The sequence below is a fragment of the Musa acuminata genome, chromosome BXJ2-1 (assembly GCF_036884655.1).
Source record: "Musa acuminata AAA Group cultivar baxijiao chromosome BXJ2-1, Cavendish_Baxijiao_AAA, whole genome shotgun sequence".
Taxonomy (NCBI): domain Eukaryota; kingdom Viridiplantae; phylum Streptophyta; class Magnoliopsida; order Zingiberales; family Musaceae; genus Musa; species Musa acuminata.
Genome location: NC_088338.1, coordinates 10,445,788 through 10,470,598, shown reverse-complemented (window position 1 = coordinate 10,470,598; position 24,811 = coordinate 10,445,788). Strand labels below are relative to the sequence as shown.

Here is a 24,811-nt window from a genome sequence, read left to right as displayed (position 1 = left end):
GTAATGGTCTTGGTTTATTATACGAAACTAAGATGTTTCTCACTAAAAGTTTTAAGATGATTGATATGAATGAGATAACTTGTGTTATTAATATTGAGATATTTAGAGATAAATATCAAAGATTACTAGAACTATCTCAAGAATATATTGACTAAGTCTTGAAGAGATTTAGTATGTAGTTTTATTCTACTAATAATACACCTATAACTAAAGGTCAAAAATTTAGTTAAAACTAATATCATTAAAATGATCTAGAAATGAATCAAATGAAAGATATTTCTTATACGTGTATAATTGAATGTTTATTATGCTTAAACTTATACTATACCAAATATCAATTTTATAATTATAATATTAGATAGATACTAAAACAAATTAGGAATGAAATATTAAAAAATTATAATAAAATTAATGTGACATCTGTAATAAATAAAAAATTACATACAGATCAGCTTGAAGTGATAGAATATTCATATGTTGATTTTATAAATTACCTTAAAGTAGAGTCCATTTCAAGATTTATATTCATGTTAGCATGAGGGATAATTTCTTGAAAAAGTATAAAATAATTATTTATTATATTATTGATAATAAAAAATTTGTAGCTTGGTTTAAGGTCATAAATTAAACTTCATGGCTATAAAATTTTATCTTAAGATTTGATATGGTCAACTCAATTGTCAGGTTACTAAAGATATTTTGTAATAATAACGTAATAGTTTTTTCTCTAAGAATAACAAATACTCTAATGATTCCAATTAAGAAAGAATCTAGAAACAACAATTGTTAATTAGGAACTTAAAGACTATGTTGATGATTATTGATCCATTTACTAAGATTTGACATCATAAAATATTTAAATAATATTAAAAATAAAATTTATAAAAATCTCTATGATGATGCATGTTTAAGTGGATATTATTATTGATTTTTCTTTACTTATTTGATTAAAATTATTTATTTTTGTTATCATATTTATATGTACATTTATGCATATTATAACTAAATATAATAATAGAATTATCTTAACCAGGCTAATTATACAAGTTACTATGGATTAAATTAGGAAAGACTAATAGTATTATAGCATATAGAAAAGGGAATGATATTAATGATATACAATCGTTATGACTCATTGGACCTAAAGAAGTATTATTATATTTATTGGACCTATTGATTTAATTTTAAAAATTTATGATCATGTATAAAATATTTTTAAAAAATTTTAAAAATCTAATTAGGTAAAATGGTTTTTCTTAAATAAAATTGTATTTTATTTTTAAAATTTTTATATCTCACTAATTAACGGATCAAGAGGTAAAAAGTTAGATTATATGATTTTATTTAATTACACAAGATATATTATAGATTTGATTAAATTCTATGATTCTCAACCAATAGAAAAAAAATCCGTATAATTCTTTAGAAAATGATAGGACTTTCTTGATTACTTATTTTAGATAATATACTATCGTTTATATAAATAGAAAGGACCTCTTAGGACTATATACGAGATCTATTCTCAATCTTCTTTCACCATTGCAACTATGAAAAATAGAAAAAAAAAAAGAATAAAAATCTTATTTATTCAGTAAATCTTTATCTTTATATTTGCTGATTGAATTGATTATTTCATTTTATAAAATTTTTCAGAATGATATGGAAAGGTATGACTAAAATTTTTAATTTATTATTATTTAACTTTAAAATCTGACATTAAAATTTTTTTATATATAAAATGTACGATTAAAATTTTATGTTTACAGCTTGACCACCGCCATCCATTAATAGGACATAAAGAATGCATTGCCCTGTCCTCTCTATCCATCGCTTTCATCTCCCACGCCTCCACACTGAACGAGCCATTAACGCGTTCTCCAACTCACTCTCTTGCTCTTGGATATAAAAAACCAGCCTTAAAACAGCGTCCGCCCCACCTCAAATGCCCTATCAGCCTCAAACAAACCACCCAAAACAGCCACCTTTCCTCCTCCTTCCGATCCTTCACGACGTCCGACGCTACCAGGGGCTTCGTCGTTGGTATCGCTTGACGAGTGACGACATCGATGGGTCGTGGGCTGCATGGCGAGCATCGGAAGCAGCTGCGGGACATATTCGACCGATTCGACATGGACCGGGACGGCAGCCTGACGCACCTGGAGCTCGCCGCCCTGCTCCGTTCCCTGGGCCTCAAGCCCACCGGCGACCAGATCCACGCGCTGCTGGCCAACATGGACGCCAACGGCAACGGATCGGTGGAGTTCGACGAGCTGGCCGTCGCGCTCGCGCCCGTCATGACCGAGCAAGCCTTCGTCAACCAGGAGCAGCTCCTGGAGGTCTTCCGGTCGTTCGACCGGGACGGAAACGGGTACATCTCGGCGGCGGAACTGGCACGGTCGATGGCGCGCATGGGCCAACCGCTCACCTTTCTCGAGCTCACCGAGATGATGCGGCAGGCCGACACCGACGGCGACGGCGTCATCAGCTTCGAGGAGTTCGCCACCGTCATGGCCAAGTCCGCCGCCGAGTTCCTCGGCCTAACCCTCGTGGCATCATAATGATGATCGGAACTCGTTCGTTGCCTGTTCACCAATTTGTCGGTTTTGGCGGTCTCCGTTTTTACCTCTTTTTTGGTCTGGAGCTACAAATGGATCTGAATCCAATAAATGTACAGAAGATGATGTTGGAACGGAGTTCAGCATTCTTCAAGCTAAATTTGTGCCACTGCACCATCTGATCAAGAGAGTGTTTGCGTTCATGTCCGTGTCCTCTGTTCATCTTCTTCATGGTTCTCTTCCGATCTCCTTCAACCGTTGGCATTTCTTCATGTCCATCATCTGCTTGTCGGTGTGTTCATGCTTGGTTGGACGTGGTGGGGGAAGAGCTCAGGACGCATGTGCTCCTGTAACATGATAAGGTCAGAAGAAATTTCTTGGTGTGCTAATTTACGACTTGTGGTGGTGTAAAGACAGCTGCATGGCAACTGGCCACATGCCATGGCCACCTCTTATGACCTTCATGTCAGATTCCAACTAAAATAATACTGTTTCTTCTTCCTCTGGAACAAAAAGAGCAAGAGTCTTAAAGTGAGATGAGCCCAATTTGATCTGGGAACAGAGCTCAGCATTCTACAATGGCATCACTGGGAACAGAAAAAGGAAAGAAAAGAAAAAACAAACAGCATTATATATAATAAATTCAAGTGGAAAGTTGAAAGGATCCATACTTTGATAAAAGTTGATTGATTATAACACAGAGATCAGATGGTAGAAGATCACAAAATGGGTTCTTGAAAGTTTTTACTATTTGTCCACTGAAAGCAACATTTTGAGATTGACTGACAACAAAATCCTTCCCGTTCATGGCCATTTCATGTTCCTCTTCCTTCTTACCTAAACCACCATCTCTGGACTGCGGAGATCGGGCTGTTTAGGAAAGGAGCATAGCGGTAGATATACGGATTCACAGTACGACCGATCCTGGCCCATGCGCTCTGGTGATAACCAGCAGTTACTGGAACATGGTACATCACCTTCAGCAGCTGCATCAACCATCAAGGAGGAGCAGAGAAATAGTCAACAACAATGACAATAATCTACAAAATTTAAATGACTTCTACTCGGAAGACAGGGATGCAAAGTTTCTTATTTAATTCTCTGCAAGAGTTGGTTGAAGGTGAAAATGGATTAAGTAAATATCTATTTCCTTCCCTAGTATCAGTAGAGACTCCTCTTTTTCTGGATGCTTGAATACAACCCACATTGGAAAGATGTACCAATGAAACAAACAATCACAGCAATTGATACTAAGATATGGCAGTTGCTCACCTGTCCATAGCATTTTCCTTAGGAAAATTGATCACAGTTCTAAATGAGGTCTCGCTTGTTTAACGTGTAAAGGTGTTAGCATTTGAGCTACCTCCAGGTAATGACTAAATATAAATGTGATATTGGTTGTGTGTGTTCATAGCCAACAGAACTAACCTGCCAGTATATGAATGTCTGTATTATGTTGCGCTGCCACCTGCATCAGCAAAATTAGAAATTCTAAAGATCAGAATTTGAGAAGATGAAACACGGAAACAACAGAATGATGTAGATTGACTGACGAGAATAGAGATATGATTAGAAGAAAGCCCATTCCAATCTCGGCATTCGAACTGAGAATATTCAATGTCGTTCCTTTTGCCTCTACCCACAAACAAGGTTCCTCCATGTATTTCCTGTGCATCAAATGTGTAACCATTACTTCAGTTGATTACTCTTTATCATTCGTTCTCAAGAAGCAAGTAAAGCACCTCACAAATCTTAATCAAACAATAAAAGATGCACATTATTTTGTATCTGATATAAAGATCATAACGACGAATCAAATTACCAGACTTGTGATCAATAATGACGAATTTTGAAACAAATTTTAAGTAAATATGGCATGTCAGAATCAGAATGATGCACAAGAATAACAATAATTTGCACCGCCACATTATAAACTTTAATAAAACTACAAGCTCATTCAATAGACACCCACTACATACCAAGAAAATAGCTCCGGACAAAGCTTAAAAATAACCAAGCCACTGGAGATGTCACAGCCAAAACACCTTCGGTATCCTTTGGACTGACATCATTAATAATGCCCAGACAAACTAAAATATGCTTGGCATATATATTATCTAATTGGAAACTAAGTTTATACTAGAGCTTTGCATACAGCAGATACTTAACCACACAATAAGGAAGATTGTCCCTAATACTATCTGATGAAAGTATACTGATGAACTTGTGAGCCCCCTATATCAACTAATATACATCTCTTATGAACAGGATACAGACATGACATGAGTTTCCATCCAGTACAAATATAATCCATGTTCAGTGATGCCCTTAATACCCGGCATTGAATGTTCAGTCTCACACTAAATTATACAACTAAATGACAAAATCAAAAACCAATGGTGAACATGACAAAGTTGCTCTCAGCAATCATGAAGTAGTGATGGATCATTTACAGAACATATAATTCTATATTGGATAGTTATATTAACTTTGTTTCTGTACAAAATTTGTTAAGATTGTCGCCTGTAAGTAATTGTTACATGAAAGTTAAGCTCAATTACCTGTATAAAGATGAGCGTGCAAAATTACACCTTAGGAATCTGGCCACATGGTCAAGAGCCCAACAAAACACAGGAATGAGAGCAACTGCAGCACAAATTGGCATCACAGGATACTAATCAACAACACAATATAACAATGCCTCAAATATTAGTGGTTTGAGGTTAGGAAGTTCCAAAACAACAACATATTAAAAAATAACTCACACTTAAAACGTAGCTGCAGTGTAACAAGTGTGATACAATATATCAAATGGATAAAATCCTTCCCTCCAACCACTGTCTGAACCCATGTTTGAATAGCAGGGAGGTTCCATGCCCTTGGTTTCTGTGAAGAGAAAAAAAAATACAGGATAAATCTGCAATTATAAAGTATAAATTACCATGCTTAACCAATACAACTAACTTAAAACTCTGTAAGTCTTTATTTGCAATGACTATTATCTAGAACTCACCCCATAGAGACTGTACACTGAATAAACTGAGGAACATGCAGTACCCAGCAAGGACAAACGATATGCCTTGTTTGAAAGATTTCTTGAAGCAACTGGAAGCATCCCAAGCACCGCAACCACTAGTACCTAATATAAGATACATCAGTTTATAAAAGATGGGCAGAAAAATGCAGCAAGCAACTTCAAGGGAAAAAATATAAATACAAATAAGCACAAGCACTAAGTCATACACACTAAGACATTTGTGATACATGCGTGCACCCACCATGGTGGCAACAGCATTTCCACAGATAAGCACAAATTTGCGTTTATATAAACCAAGTGACTGCAAGGACAATTTGACAAACAAATGTACAGGACAAAGGTTAAGATAGTTGTTTTAAGAGCCCCAAGAATTTCTACAGAATTAGATGGCTGTTACCAGCTTCTGTGATAAACATGAAATCTGTAAAAGAACTCAAGGTTTTCATCCTATATGGAAGATACCTTCAGTGTCCATGGCATAGTCTCAAAAGCATTTTTACAGACATGCAAGTCAATGTACATATTTTCTATCTAATATCTCTTAAATGATACAGTTGAGCCCCATGGACTGAAATACATGCTGGGACATTGGTGCATCCCTAAGTGTCCAAACATCATAAAACATAGGAAAGTCAGACCAATACCTCCTAAAGAACATATGAGCAGCAAAAGCAGAAATATAATATTAAGGGAAAAAAAGGAACAAAATTTGCAGTAGTTGAAAGTAAGAAAATAGAAACCAATCGGACCGGTAAACGTTGATCCAACCAAATATGCGACCTGAATAGGGCAAGTTTGCCAAATCCAGCCTGAATCAGGGTTACCACCTTGTAACACTACCAAATTGGCTTACCATCCAGTTTTGATGATTGAAACTGGAGATCATAGGCAGTATGCCTATCATCTGGTACCCCTAATGTGCGTTTCTTTTTTTTTTTACATAGGACATATTTTTCCATCCTAATATCAGAGAAACTCTGATCAACTGAATTTTAGATTCAATGATCAATTCCATAGTCTGGTTCTTTCAACTTGTTTTTTTTAATTTATTTGAGGCCATTTTCTCTTAAGATGAGGTGATATCATCAATAACAAGCTTTGTTAGGTTATTAAACAGCAATGATATATTCAACTACAAAAATCAAAGGATATAAATAACAAAGTAATAAATATCAGATTCCCTCAAGATATTTGCTCCAAGGGCCCAACCTATCAGTTCTAGACATACAGACATACAATCAAGCATAAAAAACTGGAAACAAACCTACCTATTCCTGGCAATTGAACAGTACTAGGACACTATATTTTACGTATAAAGAAACACGAGAGGAAATGTTTTACATACCCAAGCATTGACAGCAAAATGTATAGATCGTTGATCCAGCCTCAAAGGATTAGCATTCCCACCCACTGACGCAGCTGTTCCCGTACTACCACTACCAGACCCTGCAAAAAATGTCAAGTTCAAAGGTATAGTTCTTCTTTTCCAAAAGGAATCTTAAAGTTCTTTTGTAAAAACTTTGAACTTCTATGGCAGCATATTAGTTATAATATAAGCAATGGAAAGGTTTTAAGTTTCAATCCACCTGAATTCTGTGGCCTCACATTTCGAGCAGTTGACTGTGATGGTCTGTCTGATGCTCTTGAAGACTGTGTTGGTTGTGATGAAGGTCTGTCTGATGCTCGGGATGACTGAGAAGAACTAGTTGAAGACATAGTCTCCACAACAAGATCAGGATCCTAGAAGTTAATTATAATATCAGAACATGTAAAAGCAAAATGTAGAAGGACCTTTTTGGCGACATCTAGAAACATCAGCTGCTTTTGGAAGAAACTACAAGCCATCAAAACCAGGGTACTTGAAAAGTAGCTTTAGTTAAGCCAAGATTACCAAATATAGATTTGATATATCAGATTATAGAATACCATCAATTAATACAAGTAGTGTTCCATTGTGGAAAACTCAATCATTTGACTAAAATTAGATTTTTTAATCCCCAAGAACACCAGTATGCACTATCTCTGTAAATATACCAGATTCGGAATGGATGTGCCAATTCATATCCAATCTAACTTTAGAAAAAGTAAAAAAACTATGTTAATAACCAGCAGACAACCAAGATGCCAACCAGTTTTGGAATCCATTAAAAAGTGGTCATAAATCCGATCCAAACCACCGATTCCTTATAGTTAGAACTTGAAACACCACATTTCAGAATGAAGGATGAGGCATAGAACAGGTATAAGTGCAACAAGCAGTGGACACTGAAGGATCACCTGAATAGGCACACAACGAGAGATATGTATGCTTCTAGCATTAGTCCCAAGGGGGCAGGTTGCTTGGAAATGGAAGGGTAAGAGTTGTCAAGGCCAGATGCCAATTATGCAGGTTGGTACATTGGAAGCGGCATGAATGTGGAACATTATTCTTGGCATCTAGATCTGGCTGGCTCTCCCCAGTGCTGACTGTGCATGCATGAAGTGTTATGAGAGTGATCCCGGTTTCTAGATCTCTATCTGGCTCTCCCCATTGTTGACTGTGCATGTATGCATGTGTAAGTGTGGTGTGAGTTTATGCTAGCTGTCAAGAAAGAAAAGGATAGGGCAGAGAAAGGGAAGAGTTTTAACTATCAAATGAATGAGGAAGAAAGGACGAGGCAGAGCGTATATCAGCACCTCAATCAATCAAAGAAATGAATTGTAAACCACATCAACAAAATCACATCCTTCCTTCCATATGGAGACCAAAAGACTGAGCATAAACTGCCGAAATAGCTATCAGGAACTTGATCTCTATCAAAAACCCCACGAAGGCAGCATTGAAATCGAAAAGCCAACAGATCCATATGACCATGAGAATGAAATGATCCATTATTAATGACAATAGCCAAAATTGAGCAACATCAAATCTGAGTAAAATCAATAAATTCACAAAAAGCTCGAGGTAGAATAACAAGTACTGAACGTATTAGAAGACGACAAAAAAAAAAAAAAAAGCTAAACCCTAAATAGGAACTTGCTGGGTTCGAGCAAGAAAAGAAGCTAATGATCGACTTTCAAAAGCACAAATTCCTAAGAAAATTAGCAGAGTACCAATTCAGTTCCCCAGGAAAAGAACCAGGAAGAAATAGCTGCACAAAGAACTAAGCTGCACCTCAGCAAAAGCGAATGCTAATGATCAAAAGAAAACTACTACAAGTTGTAAAACGAAATGTTTCATAAGATAACAAATAATTAACCAGAATCCGTCCATATTAAAAATAAAAATGCAACTCTTTGCATACATAGCTCAGGAGAAGAAAAAGAAGATGATCGAAACCCTAATTTGTCACACTAATATATTTCTGACACAACCGAGACCAAGAACGCGGATCGCGCGATCTTTGTCTCATCTTAGGCATTAATAGACCACACCAGAAGACAGAGGCGGGTCACCAAATCGAACGACAAGACTAGGAAAGAAACCTACGATGAAGCGCTGGTAGAACTTGCGCTTGAAGTGGTCAACGACGTCGGATCGGGCGGCCATGTGAGGCGGGATCAGGATGTTGGAGTAGTACTCCGCCCATCGGGGATCGTTGTCGTAGTCGTACGCCGCCGCCGCGATCCTCTTCAGCCGCTGTGGATCCCTCTCCTCCTCTCCCATAGTCGGCCAGCCACAGACCGAAATCCTCCCTCTCTCTCTCTCTCTCTCTCTCTGTCTCTTCTCGATAAGGTAGGAATGCGCGTGACACGATCGACGGAAGGCGAGGACGGCTTCGATGAGGACCGAAGATGAATGATTCGATGCTTCTCTTTGGTCTTGTCGTCGCAGTCGCGGATCTTATTCGGGGGTACGGATCAGATCCGATTAGAACTGGTAATGGATCGAATTTGTGACTCAGTGGATCGGATCCAACCCGATTGGATCAAAATTTTGACCCAAAACATGGAAGTGGCAGCAATTAATCGGATCGGGCGTGAACGGATTCGATTCGAAAAATAGGCACCCGAGTTGAGTTCATATTCAAATTCAAGTACCTAAACACTTGAAATCCTTTACATGTTTGCTGCAGCTTGCCAACAAGTTATATATGAGATTGAAAGATGAACATGGAGATAAGGTCCTACACAACCCTCCTCAGATCCAGCATCATTTTTCTTGAATGGAGATTTACAGATGATAACAGAAAACCATGCAACTTATGGAGTTCTTACTGCCATTTCAGTTAGACATGTCTGCAATACAACCACCAATCGAAGAAATGTTGCTACTACAGATTAATAGAGTATCCAGTGATCATTTCAGAAAAAGTCAAATGTAGAACAGGGCAGCTAACAAGTAGAGAATTTAATGGCTCAATGAAGCAAAAAAATCTTTTAAACCATCTGACACCAAACATTGGTGTCAGTGTAGCATACAGCAAATTTGCTGCTAAGAAGAAGACTTTACAAAGACAGTCTCAACAGATGCAAAGAACCACCTGCAGTTTAGGAGGACAAAGATGTAGGATTTATTCAATGAAACAAAAAAAATGGGTTGAGACTATATATACTTTTACAATTATGTTTTGGATCTAATTACAACAAAATTGATACAGAAAATGATTGAAAGGGAACAATCGTTTAGCTAGTTCGACTGCAATCACCACTGTAATCCTTGCTGGCGAATCCCATCCTCTGAAATATTCTGATTTCTTCAGACTGTGGAGATGAATTAAAGGTTTCACTATGGCCTGGCTGGATGCCATTGTTTATATCTAAATCGGATAAACCATCGAGAGCTCTGGCCACCTAAATTCATTCACAATTTACAGAAAATATCAGTATGCAGTTTTTCTTCTAGCACAGAGATAAGTATTTTTCGTATTTCATATGTTCGCTGTACGACAATCTTCACTGACCGGAAGACCACATATAGTGGCACAACCCTGTCAGTGGCAGGATGTCAAATTAGGTTGTCTGGAGAATAGGTGTATCAATTATTTATCTTGGCGAGCATCTCTGCAATCTTAGTTTATTTGTCTATACTAATCAGACCTTACCTGACCCATTCGAGGCCTCATATCTGATGAATGACGAGTGCATGCAGCTGCAACTTCGATCATACGAAACATCTCATCTTTGTTATAGTTTCCATCGAGCCTAGGATCTGGCAGATCTCCAAGATCTTCGTTTTCAAGTGCTTGAATAAGCAATGGTCGAGCCTGAGATAAGATAGCAGTTGAATTGAGAATCTTGAAAATGTTTTAAAGATAATTTCAATGCAAAATCTCAGGCTGCACAACAGCAAAACATAGAATTCGAAAAGAAGATTGGAAAAGATTGGTTTAACACAGTAATAGTTTCTACAATGATGTGCAGCTGCCCTTGATGTAGGCAGAAAGATCGCATGTTAGTAGCATAAGATCCATATGTTATAGATATGATAAACAGAATTCAGACTGTTGATATATAGATATGAACCACATGAATGCAAAATCTCTATATGAATAAAACAGCACAAAACTTCACCTTATGGTTCCTTATAGCCCACATGAGCAGTTTAGGCCAATACTGCAATGATCATTACAAATAGAAAAAACATAGAAGGGAACTCTCACAAAATAACATCACAATCTCCTAAAATTCTTAGTGAAACATGTAGACAAGATTTGATATCTATCCTTCTAGTCTGAAACGTAGGCTCTCAACATGTTTTCAATGTGCTGATGAGGAAGCAAATTGAACAGAAGAAGCTCTCAACCACTTCATACCTGCTCATAGTCACTATCGAATCCTACTTTATTCCTACATCTCCTGAAATGTAGTGTGACAATTGTAATTTGTATCTTTTTCCACTGTCATTACAACACCTGAGGTTGACAGTCTACCGTATTATACTCCTAAGTGTCATCCTCTCGTGGTCATCCACAACCAAACAGTACGTGGATCATGGCTCAGCCTGCAGACAAAAGTTCTTTCCATTTTCATTTTGACTTGGACCCACTAGGAAAACTCACATGTTCTTCCTCTTCATTCCATATAAATGTGAGAAACAACTCCAACCACAACACCAAAAGCAGGTGACACTTCTCAAAAACTGAATGTGAACCACTTTAGTATGCAACATTTTTTATATCCCTATAACTTAGGCAAGGATACATTAAGACAAAACATTAATAATTATGTCTCGCCTATGAATGAACGAAAGCTGAGAAAACTAATAACACTGCAAGAGCTGCATGCTCCAATATGCAAAGGAACATGATCAGCTGACGTGGAACAGAGGTGGATAACAAGATGAGAAGATTCTGTAGAAGACTGCTAATAAGGAAATGTTATACTTCAGGATTAGAGGAAGATAAAAAACAAGACGACAAAGAGAAAACCATCGATTACAATTATCCTGCACTAGTATAACATGAGGAGAAATCTCGTCCTATTAAGCAGCAAAGATACCAAGACAACTTCTTGCAAATGTAAAAACAAATTTGTGCAAGAAATAGATTAGGTAGTATTACATACAAAGAGAAAAGAGAGCCCTGGCTTTAGAAATAATGAATGTTTCTTTCCCAAACTGAATGCCGCAGTATTCTAACTGCTAATGTGCACTTGATACTACAAAAAATTGTGAAATGTTGCAGATATAGAGTTTACCCATTCAACAAGACTCTCATCTCCCAAAGGTTGAGATGTATCAACAGGCTTCCGTCCTGTAACAAGTTCTAAAAGAACCACACCAAAAGAATACACATCAGATTTAGCAGTTAACTTTCCACTTCTCACATACTCTGGAGCTAGGTATCTGCAAGAACAACACATCATCAATTCTGCAAGTGTTAGTGGAGCTTCTAGTCTATAGGTTAACAAGGTATCCAAGTTTCATAATGTTCACCTACCCAAATGTTCCCATTACACGTGTGGTCACGTGTGTGTTAGTATCCATAGCTGACTTTGCAAGACCAAAATCAGAAACCTAATACACCAGAACAAATCAGTTACAAGCTTGACAAAAACATTTAGGCAACATTAGCAACACTATATGTTCAGAGCAAGCAAGTCATGGATAACCTGAGCTTCAAAGTTGTAATCTAAAAGAATATTTGAGGACTTTATATCTCTGTGGATTATCCGAGGGTGACCTGACAGAAAAAATTAAATTGACCCAAATTGCTATGTTAGTGCATATTCTTCAAGGAGAAATTGTACTATGCAACAAGAAAGGGGATGAGAAATTACAATCTTCATGAAGGTATGCTATTCCACGAGCTGCACCAGCAGCAACCTTAACCCTTATTGTCCATTCCATTACTGGCCTTCCTTTCCCTGCAAAAGCAACTCCATCTAAGAATGCTCACTGCATATGCAATTTGATGGGGAGATTCTAGATGTTTGTGCAACTTATTGTAAGGCTGTAAAAATGAGTAGCTGATAGGAGAGAGATTATTTCTTACCATGAAGATGATGATAAAGAGTTCTATTGGGCACATAGTCATAGACAAGCAATCTCTGGTTCTCTGATATACAGTATCCTACAAGTGAAACCAGGTGGCGATGGTGTACACGACTAATAATTTCAACTTCTGCTTTGAATTCACGCTCTCCTTGTGCACCATCAACTTTGAGCTGCTTCACGGCCACTTCCCTTCCGTCCAGTAAGAGTCCTTTATATACACAACAAGATCCACCTCTACCTAACAGATTCTGAGTTGAAAAGTCGTTTGTAATGAGTGATAGCTCCTCCAATGTAAACCACAATTTTGCGTGACCTAACCCTGGTTCCAGTGCTGAGTAAGGGAAGCCATAACTCACTCCAGACCCATGTCTTACAAGAGGATTTAATGAAGATCTTGAACGGGATAACTCTAACAAGGAAAGACAAAACCTGATTAGTCTAACAGCTGATCCCAGGATGGAATTGGACATTTTCTTGTAGTTACATAAGATTTGTAACTTGTGATTATCTAATGTTGAAGTCGTAAATAACATGTTTTCCCTTACACATGCTCATTTTTGAGTCGATAAAATGGAAACTTCAGGCCTTACCTGACATATGTGAAGATACTGTTGAAGCCATAGCAAGATTTCCACCATGTCGAGGAGGTTCAACTGGCTTCTTTCGCTTCTTCACAAGCCACACAGCTGCTCCAACAAAAGTAAGCATCACAAGACCTGCTACAACAGCAAATGTTGCAACAGATTCAGCAGTACTTATGGTGCCTCTCGGGAAGTGGCTGCTACGTTTTATGGAACCTGCATTTTTTGTGGGATTGGATGACTTTGTGGTGTTGGGCTTAACTGGAGTAGCTGAAGGTAGTGATGGCAGGTTTCCATGGGGCACAGGAGAAGATAAAGGTGGAGTATAATTGCTAATAGATGGAAAAGGAGAAGGTGGGAGCACTTTAGGTGGAGGTGCCAATGAAGTCAAAGGTGGTACATGCGATGGTGGTGGTGGTGGCGATTGATAGTAGATTGGTAATATTGGAGGCATAACAGCTGGTGAAGGTGACAATGGCAGCACTGGCGGTGGAGGTGATGACAACGGAGGAGGAGGAGGAGGATGGGATTCCGGTGGTGGCGGCGACAAGGCTTTTGGTGGTGGAGAAAAGGCATCAAGTGGAGCACTTGGTGGCTCGGAAGCTGGCGGTGGTGCAGTTGGAAGAGGTGGCGGCAGGGGAGGGGATGAAGGGGGATCGGCAATGGAAGAAGGCGACGGGGTCCAAGTCGGCGATGGGCTGCAATACCTACTGGGCTGAGTTTGTGGTGGTGGAATGACATCCGGTGGCGGCGGCGGCGGCGGCGACGCATAGTGGAAAGACTCCATCTCTTTCTTCCAATGCACCATCATGACAACAAACCAACTCCGGTCTCTACCAAGAATGCTCAGAAGAGCATCAGCAATACCATTTCCATTAGGAGTCTTTCTCGAAGGTTGGCGAACTCAACAGAGCTTCATATCTCCATGAATGCAACAGCATTTCTTCGCACACCCACAACCAGAATCAGCGAAACTCTAAACCAATTCACCCCATCAGAGATCATCATCCCAAATCTTATGGTGCTGCAATGGAAATGCTCTGCTCCATCGTGAGACCAAGTGACTACACCAGTCTGAATGCTCAAGATCTATGTCCGCTTAAAGGTCACCACGTTCCAAAAAGATTTCAACACCTACTTGTAGCAGCAACAGCGAATCGCCCAAAACCTACAACTAACTTTAGCCAGAAAATAAAAACTCGTCAAAAATCGATCTCTTACGTAGAAAATCGTCACGAAAAGATCAAGTCCACACCGTACGGTTTGATTTCAGTTCCAGCAAGAAAATGAGGGAGATTCCCCAAAAATTTCTAGTTTCTGCCCCCCCGGAACTCATCAAGATCCAACCTTTCTAAAAGGTCCTCTCTCCAAAGACCAGTCGGTGCATATTCCGGATCTAAAAAAAGCCAAATCTCACAATGTAAAAACCACGCCGCCGCAAGAACAAGCCACTCCGAGGAAGAGGAGGAAGAAAAAGAAAGAACCCGCCTTTGCAGATCCTTCGGCTCCTCCTCGCCCTGGATTGGAAGGAGGGCTTCAACAGCGCCCCAGTGTACTAGTTTTGGAGAGCGCGAGATGCAGGTAGCAGTTCCGGAAGCCGCGTTTGGAGGTATTACCAGCTGGAAGCCAAGACGAGGAAGCTTTTTATATTACGGCGATGAAATTATTGCATCCTCTTTCTCCCCGCCAATGCCAGCTTTCTTTAACGAGCGTGAAGACGAACCTGATAAGATCATATAGCGGAAATTTTATCTCCGTTTTGGATACCAAAACACCAGTTTAAATTATATGTATTTGAAACAAATACAACTATTATATGTGAACAATAACATGATACCAAAACACCCTTTACTGTTGATTCATTGAGAAGGCAAAGACTGGATTTCTTGGCTACTTCAATGGAAGAATACAAAGAATCCCCACAGGTTTCTGGTATGTCTGATCTGTTCTGACATTGATGGATGGAGAGACCCCACTCTTCTTCATTATTTCCTGCAAAAGCTGCTGATAAGCAATTTGAAAGAGTCATATATCACACAGCAGAAGAAAAAAGAGGAGTTGATTGCAAATCAATCGAGCACAGCATTAGTTCTTTTTTTTTATTTGTGAATTAATCGGTCTATATACTAAAATTTAGGCACCAAATAGAATTAATTCCAAAGCTTGTTCCTGATCGAATGTGTTCTTAACTCTCAGAACTGATGATCCACTCCAGAAACCTGCAAGCTAAAAGTATGTTCCTTTCTGTGTGCTTGGATTCTCTTATCATCTTTATTGCTTCAACTCATCATCTCCATGGTGATTGAATACACCGAATCTGTACTTTGTTTCACATGGCCATGTCATTCTTGTCTGGTCCCTTCACAGTCTTCTAAGATACGTATTCTCCCCTCATCCTCAACAAGTTATATTCTGAAACTCTATGAAGTATCCATCTTGGATGCCTTGCAGAAGTCCATCTTGGAGCAGCAGGGAGAGCATCCGAAGGTGCTTGCTGGCTTCGACAAAGTCCACTGCCTCACTGTCTCGATTCACTGCCAGTTCATATGCAATCATTGCTGAACCTCACACATAAGCAATCATTGTTGTACAAGTCTTGACATATCATCCGGAAAAGAAAGATTAATACCTTTGAAGACATCTCGGGATCTCAATATCGTATTGGACTGATGTTGCCAATGAGATTACCGAAACCGACATGTAAAATCTTGATCTAAGGCAACACTATCAAAGGCTGAATGGCGGCTTAGACTGCCCCATGAAATTGGAGGATCGGATTGCCAAATGCTCGTTAATTTTCTTCTCATTTTCTAGGATTAGGTTTGACCAGAGCTTTAGAATTGATTCAAATGCCTACTAGCTGGATCGACAATGATATGAACCACATGTCAAGAAGAACAAAGTAGTAATCTGCCTGCCAGGCCCTTACAGCCCTGGTCATCAAGGAAGACTAGAAGTCAACTCCGTGGCAAAATCTTCCTCCATTTCTTTAGATCTGACCAAGTATTCAGTTCTAAAATAACTTTTTCTACGGAGAAAGTCTCAAAAAATCGGGGAATTCTTCTCCCATGTGCCATAGTTTACGCGTAATTTGGACAAGTCGAATAAGGATCAGGAATTCATTTAGTCAACCATGCAGATACAGAAATAGTTTGGATTGAGAGTTCGAGAAGGAGGAAGAAGAAGAAAAGCAAACTGTTTGACTAACACGATTCCGTTGTCGTAGTCAAATACTTGTGATATCATCTTGTGGATTGAATTCACGATGTATTCCATTCAACTGTCATCAGCTACTCTGTTCCTATTTATTGGAAACGGCAAAGCCGAAGTAGAAGACCAAGCGAGAGAGAGAGAGAGAGAGAGAGAGAGAGAGAGAGAGAGTTGCGCAGTTGCAGCAATGGCGAAGGCGGAGCAGCAGGTGGTGCTCTCTCGGATTCTACTATTGCTGCTGGTGTTCCACCCCCAGGTCAACGGTCTCTCCAACACGGAAGGTATATGATCTCTCTCTCTCTCTCTCTCTCTCTCTCTTTCTCCCGTTCCATGTTCTTAATATCGCCACACTGTTGACTGTAGTCTTCAGCGTCTTATTGGGATTCTTTGACGCTTCTCTACTACAGTTTTTATGTTTTTGTTCGTAATGATTGTGGAGTTTCCACCTCAACAGTTGATGCATTGTATAGTCTGAAGTCCAACCTCATTGATCCTGACAATGTTCTGCAAACTTGGGAGCCCGATAATGTCAATCCATGCAAATGGTTTCATGTTACATGTAACAATGAGAACAGTGTTATAAGAATGTAAGCACACAATTTGTTGGACCATTCCATTTCTTCTGTTCATCCTTTTTCTTCAGAAAACATAATGCAAGCACAACTCGTTTCAGCGATCTTGGACATGCCTCATTGTCTGGTCATCTTGTCCCACAGCTTGGTCAACTTAGTAATCTGCAATACCTGTAAGTCAATGCCTCTTGTTGATTTCTATGATATAAGTAACACTTAATGTAGTTGTTACATTGTTGTATTTAGTTTTATGTACTTGATATGTAGATTTTATTTTTATGAGAACTGTCTTTTATTGATTGAAATTTCAATATGAAGAACACATAATAAAAACATCCCACATGTATAGAAAAACCTATTGATCTTCACAGAGTTTCACACCTTGGATCTCTGAATCCTACAGAATGAGATGTTGTTTCACGGAATTACGGTTCTGAAACTTTGGTTCATGTAAATTGATTGCTTTCTCTGATTACTGAGTAAGAACATATTATTGACTAAATCTATTGCTTATTATATTCTTTGGAATAATTCAATTTCATCTACCGTTTCTTGACAGGGAACTCTTTGGCAATAACTTTAGTGGTGTAATACCTGGTGTGCTTGGAAATCTAACCAACCTTGTGAGCTTGGATCTTTACTCGAACAATTTCAATGGTGCAATACCTGACTCTCTGGGGAATCTCTCAAAGCTCCGATTTCTGTATTTGCTCATTCTCTGACTCGTTCATCTGATAAATTTTCTTCGTTCCTGCTTATTCATGCTCCATAAATTTTATTTCTTCACATGCTTGATTAAGGAAAAAGTCATTTGAATTTTCTTTTCAGTTCCCAATAATTAATTAGGACAATCAAACAAGTATCTCCTGTATGCTGGATCATCACTCGTATATATTTAAATTCTGCTTATATTATCAGTAGATGTGGTACTACTGCCAATATTATTGAAGTTCTTTACTTTGTCAGTGTAGACTAATTTATCTGAAAGTTAACTATCAATTAATGAAAGGCATAGTGTTAATGCAATGCTGCAGCATATTCTTTTCTTAAAAAGGAATTTTGCAACTACTTTTACTTATTTCTAATAATCGGAGTGTTTTACTCCATGATTACCCTTTACCGTGGGAATTCAAATGTTCCCAATGCTAATGTTTATGGTGATATGCTGGATTAGTGCAGTAAATTAACTTGGTATCGTCGATATGCCATGTACCAGTATTGCATCCTTAGTATCAACCATCAAGGTCAATAATTGTCAATATCAGAGTGATTAGATGAATCTGGTCCTGATATATACAGCGAAGGCCATGATCAATCAAGGTCAAATTACCAGGTTTATTTTACCTAGTAACATCTGTTTCTGCAAATTTTGAGATGTATTTTAGCTATTTATTAAACATCAATATACCATGTATCAGTATCAGAATAGGTAAATACTGTTCGGATTTGGTTGGTCCAGTTCGATGTTTGAATCCTTGGTATCAGCAGTCAAGGTTAGAAATTGCCAAGATAAGATGGATTGGCTGAATTGAATTATGATCAGTACAGCCAAGGCCAAGATCGATCAGGATCAAATTAGTACGAATAGTTCACCTGGTATCATTCTGTTTCGGCACACTCTAAGGTGTTTTTCATGCATCCAATAAAGATCAGTATATTCTGGTCATAATTAAAACTAATTATGATCTTTAGTTAATGGCATATTGAATGTTAAGAATGCATGCTTTTTATTATTTTTCTCGCTTTCCTCTGACATTATGAATGTATAATTCCTAATTTTCTATTTTTTTTGTGCGCAAGGATAGTCGGCTAAACAACAATAGCCTCTCTGGTTCTATTCCATACTCTTTAACCTATATCACCTCCCTCCAAGTCCTGTAAGTTCATCGATGCATTTTGCGTTTGGACTAGACCATAATTCTTTTGTGAATTCTGTTATCTTCTGGACAATAAAACCTATCATATATATGCAGAGATTTATCAAACAACAACCTATCAGGAGAAGTTCCATCAAGTGGCTCCTTTGCTCAATTCACCCCTAACAGGTTCTTTGCTGATAAACAATACAAAGATCCAAGACTTTCTTTAGAAATTTGTGAAGATAAAACAAGTACTTACCATCTATATATAATTTTGCAGCTTTGCTAACAATCCTCTACTATGTGGTACTCTTGCTGCAAAGCCTTGCCCGGGTGCTCCTGCATTTTCTCCACTTCCACCATATGCTGTTGCTCCTACACCAATGTCATCATAAGTATGCAATGAAGAGCTTGACCAGATTGTGCTCTTATAGAATCATTTAATAAAGCATTCATCTGGTTATATATGTAAGTGCTTATTCTTGAATAAGCTGAAGGGTTCTACTATTAGAATGATTTAAATTTATGTGCCATGTAACTGGAAATTATCCTGAAATAAGAAAGCACCATTGCATTATAAACTCGAATATTATTTGATGGAGATGCATGTATGTTGTGTTTATGTTCTTCACTTGTAATGATTTTTTTTTTTGTATATTTCCTATTAATCTCTTTTCAATTGCTATTTTCCATGATGTCTCCTAACATTTGGTTTTTTTTTCACCTCTTTGCTTTAAATTATTTCTAGGAATGTAAGAACGGAACTTCTTGATTGCAGGAGTTGAAATTGGCAAATTTTAAGACCTTTCTACCTGTCAGACATTTTTGTTTTCTGAAAATAGAAAAAACTGCTCAAAGCAGGATGCTCAAACCAATGTAAGATCCGAGAAGGATTGGCCTATGCAGTTGTTTTCCGTGACTCAAACCTTGATGATCCAAGTAAAAATTGAACAACCTTATCATCACATGAAGACTTGTTCTTTTTAAAAAGATAAGTACAAGAGCAGCTTTGATTAAGATGAAGAAAAATTCAAATCCACTTATTGCAATTTTTCTCTTTAAAAAGATGCACCTCAAATTACTCACGTCAAGGAACCAACTCATGTGCCGGGCAATCATTACCACTTGAGATCTTGCTTCATGTTTATGAATACTCTTTAAGCAGTTGAGATGCACCTATTTCCATTCTGTAAGCTGTAAAGCCCATCATCAAGCTTCCAACATTTCAGCCTCCACCTATCTGATCTTAGGTTTTAAGTCAAGATTCTCTCTCTTTTTTTTTTTTTTGGTCTAAACAAGTTAATAGGATCCCATGCTTATTCATGTGAATCCTAGAAGAAATTGCTCATGCTTATTGATGATGACTAAAACCATATGAAATTATCTTTTGATGGCCCCACAATTGGGTCCCACTTGATCCAATTAGAAAATGATTTTTGTATCTATTTCCTTGCAAAGCTAAAAAATCTACATATTTAATATCCATATTATTCCTATAATTTTAAAATCTTATTGTGGTAAGAAAAAGTTAATTAAGGTATTTAAATTATCTTTGTTTCAGGTTAGCTACTGAGAATCATGATTGATAATGATTAACTAAGAGTTTTGCCAAGTGACTTCACTCGCAAACAAACCCATCGTTCAGACTTTGCATCTGAAGATTAATATTAATCTTAGGGTGAAACAAAATCAAGAATAGTAATGATGGTTGGCATCACGAAGATTAATATCAATCTTCCGAAAAATGGAATCATTTAGTATCTTGAAGTCAAGATTATGCGTTAAGAGGATAACTGATCTGAGACAAAATAAATAAGTAAATAAATGAATAATATAATAAAAAAAATAGTATTATCTACTTAAATGTACAAGAAATGACAAATTATCAGTTTGAATCCCTGCACAATGTTCTCATCAAAATCTTTCTATGGACTAGCTTTAAAGTGCAAATTTGCATTTAGTAATAATCTACATTGCTTAATTTGTCATTTCTCAAGTAGGGACATGAGCTGAACTTTTCTAGCAATAACAGTAGGCTTTTGTGACTTCACTTGGTTCAAATAATGAAAATATCATATATTCCAAATAAAAAAAACAGACAATCATAATTTTTAGAGTTAACACAACAGGTCAGATAGCTAAAAACATAATCAAATCCCTTTAACTCTCTCAAAATTTACTACTAATCATTTGTGAAGCTGCTATTGCATCCCTCAAAACCTATGAAATCTGTAGCTATCCACTAGCACACAGCACTCAACATTTTCTTTCATGAAAAACACTTATTCTGAAATATCTTGATGCTCTTGAACTTAAAATCATACTAGGAGTTTCCTCCTTTTTCTTTCACTTTCTTATTTCTATAGCAAAACTTGGAGTTTGGCCAACCCAGGGCCAGAATGACAACTTGACAAAAGCAAAGATGCTAAAGTTCCAACTCTGGAGTATTATATATATGACAAATAATGAAGCAAAACCTTGTTAAATTAACAGTGAGGGACATCAAGCAGACAACTCTTCCATGACATACTTATTTCTTGTAGGCAAACCCTGACATTTTCCATGAAGGTTTAATTAGAGCTCCCTACTGCCTAAATTGTTTACTCCAAAGGAAAAAAGCATACTTTTCTGCAACAAAATTGATATAAAGCAAGTGGAAGAACTGTGGGGTTTGACTGCATTTAAGATCCACTTCTCTGAGAGCTCAAATCTGTTTTGAAATGTACAAGAAAGAGCAATTTGGTGGAATCTTGTTGCTGCAGCTGAACAGGAATAATTGGAATTGAAGTTTGCCAGCTGTTCTCACTTCTCAGTATAAAATAGTTTCTGCTCTGAACTTGAAGAATAACAACATTATACTTGTTGCTGTATGTACAGATCTTCATGCATTTTTTTCAAGAATGCTGTTAATAATTCCATCAATCATTAGTATGTACTTGATACGACATACATGAATGTGCACATGGAATTTGAATTCAAGAATCTTATTTACATGCAGGAGATACTTTAGTAGGTTTTGGCCCAATTATTGTAGTAGATATGTTTATACAATTTCTGATATGAAACATAGGAATCCACTTTTCACTGTTTGTACTACATAAGTTTGTAACAATCAATTCGTGATCACCTAATGCTTTTGTTACATGTTATCTTTGATTTGTTCAGAAGAAAGTTGTCTAATCCGTTGAAGAAGATTGATCGTCAATGAGCTCTGCTCATCGTTGTAGTTTGTACACTTTGTCAATGATTGATGAATCATGTGGACCCACTAACCATTGCAAAGTTTCCTAGTGAAATTTCCAAGGATCACTTTAGCCTACTTATAGAATAATTGTCTATCAATGTGCTAAGCAAAGGAAAAAAAGAAAAAAATGTCCTAAGAAAAGTGATCTATGGCAAAAGATGGTGGTAATGATTTTTTTACATGGGAGCTTGTTTTGATTTGTTGTATGTAAAAGAATGCTTTCGAACCCATCAAGTATCAAGAAATCAAGATTGCAATCATGCAAGAGCATACCTAAGCCTTCAATATGTACCTTCTACCTGCTTATAAGGTGTTATGTTTTTTGTTGTGGCCAAGACAAAATTTGCTATAATTTCCAGAAAACTATTGTGGGTTCAGAGAAACTAAGGCCAAATTCTGATGACACATCAATGAGATTGCTCCTGAAAATTGCAGACCAAAAGCATGCTCTGAAAGAAGTCAAATTGCTATAAGCAACATACACAGTAGGCCTCGGTATCACTAGAGTTGAAGTAGAATAAAGCGCAACTGTTAAATACAACAATTATCGAAGTGGCTAAATTGAAGCAGAGAATAATGGCTTATCTCTTCATGTTAAACTAAACATTCGAAAGTATCAACAAGTTGATGAATTCTCTCCTAATCTGGCATTGATTAAGAAATCCACATTATCAAGAACAATTTAGTTTGCCATATACTTTGAGTGCCAGTAGCAGCAAGAAATTTTATGCATCTCCCTAAAGATGCAATGAAGTGGTACTTTGTGTCTTGTGTCATCTCTGGGTAGCCTGATAGAATAAGAATTCTTTGTTCCCAGTGTCTGCAGACTCTGCTTCATGTAGCCCTCTCTGATGCTTCATGCCGCAAACTGCTATCATATTTCCATAATTGTCTCATGTCAGACAAGTACTTGTTATAAATACTTTTGAGAGTATCAATGAACCAGCAAGTTGATGATTCAGCTCACCATGTCTCAAGTCTATGACAAATTGTATCATGTTCATGACAAGTAGCTTATTTCTGCTATAACAATGAACATCACTATTAACGAAAGTAGTTTCAATCTCTATGCATTTAATTAGACTCAATGTGCAATCTTTTCTGACTTGGTTCCGACAGTGCAATGTGGGGATAGACAGACCTGATATCATATTAGAGGAACCAAGGTAAAAGTTAGCACTCTAAACTAGGTTGCTAACTTTTTCGCGACAACATGTCGAAGAGGCAATTCGATTGACGAATTGGTTCACACATCCCTCAAAGAAAGTTGTGTTCTTTAATCCAAGAAGGAGGCACTGCTAGTTTAGTAACCATGGATGCGCAGACAAAAACCATACTAGTGTTCTCGAAAGACCTTAACAAGGTCCCTAAACAGCCTCTGGATAAGGGAGAACTCAAATACCATGTTTCACATGATGAATTTAGAATGATTAACATTGTCCTTACACGGTCGGAGAAGGTTATCAAGTTGATATTTGTAATAGTACTGATCAAGTTGTTTGATCCAAGTGCTAAGTGTTCTCCAGCTGTTGTTGCTGGGGGTTGTGAGCTCTCTCCTTTCTGGGAGTTAGTAAACAAAAGCTTGTTCTAAATGGAATCTCAATGGCAGTTCTTAACAGTGACCACTGGCTCTGGAGTTTGCTTGCTTTAGCTTATCAATCAAAACAGCTGATGGGATTTCTTCAAGGAACTATTAACATATTCTTAGCGTTGCTCAGATCTCAACATGAGCAGTCATCTGGTGGTGCAAGTTGTCAATAGTTTGGAGCTATATGCATGTTCTTAACTTGCAATATAATCTAAGCAAGAGAAACTGAGTGAAATGCAATTAAAGAAAAAGCATGCACATCATCAGTAAGATCATCTCATTATTTATTGAGTTCTTAGGTCACTATTTCTTTCTTTCTCTCTTTCCAGTTTCCAGTATCAATAGATAAAGAGATACTCTCAAATCAATATTGCAGATGAGGTACCAGGTGGGTGAATTAACAGCAGGAGTGATTGTGTTCATCGTATTATTGCAGTGGTTCCTCATATGCTTATCAAGATCAGACAGATGCTTGGTGTTACTGTTGAGATGTATTGTGTCTGGTTCCGACCCAACAAGATCAGATTATCCAAACAAAAGAATTCCTCCAACATAAATCAATCAAGCCATCCTTGGCCACCTGTTCCTACAAAGATTTGTGGCTCCTCTCTTTCCCAAATGGCCATGATTCAGCTTGTTGGCCGTTCATGGAATCATTGAGCAACTCTCTCATGGTCAAAGAGTTCAGAGACAGATTAAACTACACAAGAACTCAGAGCTCTGTCCCCTGGGAGCTCATCAAGCAGCG

The 24,811-nt window shown here is 37.7% G+C and overlaps 4 protein-coding genes across 7 annotated transcripts; 2 read left to right on the top strand and 2 right to left on the bottom strand.

The window, feature by feature from the left end:
- Window positions 1-1,935: 1,935 nt before the first annotated feature.
- Window positions 1,936-2,758, top strand: LOC135598882 (probable calcium-binding protein CML14). The gene has a single exon (XM_065093309.1). It carries the CDS (start codon window positions 2,067-2,069, stop codon window positions 2,556-2,558), a length of 492 nt encoding a protein of 163 aa, XP_064949381.1. The 5' UTR covers window positions 1,936-2,066; the 3' UTR covers window positions 2,559-2,758.
- A 404-nt stretch (window positions 2,759-3,162) lies between these two features.
- On the bottom strand, window positions 3,163-9,378 carry LOC103997335 (uncharacterized). Its single transcript, XM_009418517.3, has 9 exons — window positions 9,062-9,378; window positions 7,179-7,332; window positions 6,938-7,038; window positions 5,569-5,694; window positions 5,321-5,441; window positions 5,117-5,201; window positions 4,109-4,222; window positions 3,984-4,023; window positions 3,163-3,541 (listed from the first exon to the last, which is right to left on the bottom strand). Exons 1-9 carry the CDS (start codon window positions 9,236-9,238, stop codon window positions 3,389-3,391), a joined length of 1,071 nt encoding a protein of 356 aa, XP_009416792.2. The 5' UTR covers window positions 9,239-9,378; the 3' UTR covers window positions 3,163-3,388.
- A 616-nt stretch (window positions 9,379-9,994) lies between these two features.
- On the bottom strand, window positions 9,995-15,289 carry LOC135598881 (proline-rich receptor-like protein kinase PERK8). 4 transcript variants are annotated; one of them, XM_065093304.1, is made up of 9 exons: window positions 14,846-15,289; window positions 13,600-14,768; window positions 13,008-13,418; window positions 12,793-12,879; window positions 12,625-12,695; window positions 12,453-12,529; window positions 12,211-12,358; window positions 10,617-10,778; window positions 9,995-10,365 (listed from the first exon to the last, which is right to left on the bottom strand). In XM_065093304.1, the coding sequence occupies exons 2-9, from the start codon at window positions 14,399-14,401 to the stop codon at window positions 10,198-10,200; spliced, it is 1,926 nt and encodes a 641-aa protein (XP_064949376.1). In that variant the 5' UTR covers window positions 14,402-14,768; window positions 14,846-15,289; the 3' UTR covers window positions 9,995-10,197. The 4 variants fall into 4 exon arrangements, with proteins under 4 accessions (XP_064949376.1, XP_064949378.1, XP_064949377.1 ...); XM_065093306.1 differs by having other exon boundaries at window positions 14,851-15,289; XM_065093305.1 differs by having other exon boundaries at window positions 13,600-14,986; window positions 15,079-15,289.
- A 1,482-nt stretch (window positions 15,290-16,771) lies between these two features.
- Window positions 16,772-19,812, top strand: LOC135598090 (LRR receptor kinase BAK1-like). The gene is made up of 7 exons (XM_065091618.1): window positions 16,772-17,081; window positions 17,255-17,387; window positions 17,474-17,545; window positions 17,932-18,075; window positions 19,178-19,249; window positions 19,346-19,417; window positions 19,512-19,812. Exons 1-7 carry the CDS (start codon window positions 16,856-16,858, stop codon window positions 19,624-19,626), a joined length of 834 nt encoding a protein of 277 aa, XP_064947690.1. The 5' UTR covers window positions 16,772-16,855; the 3' UTR covers window positions 19,627-19,812.
- Window positions 19,813-24,811: the final 4,999 nt, after the last annotated feature.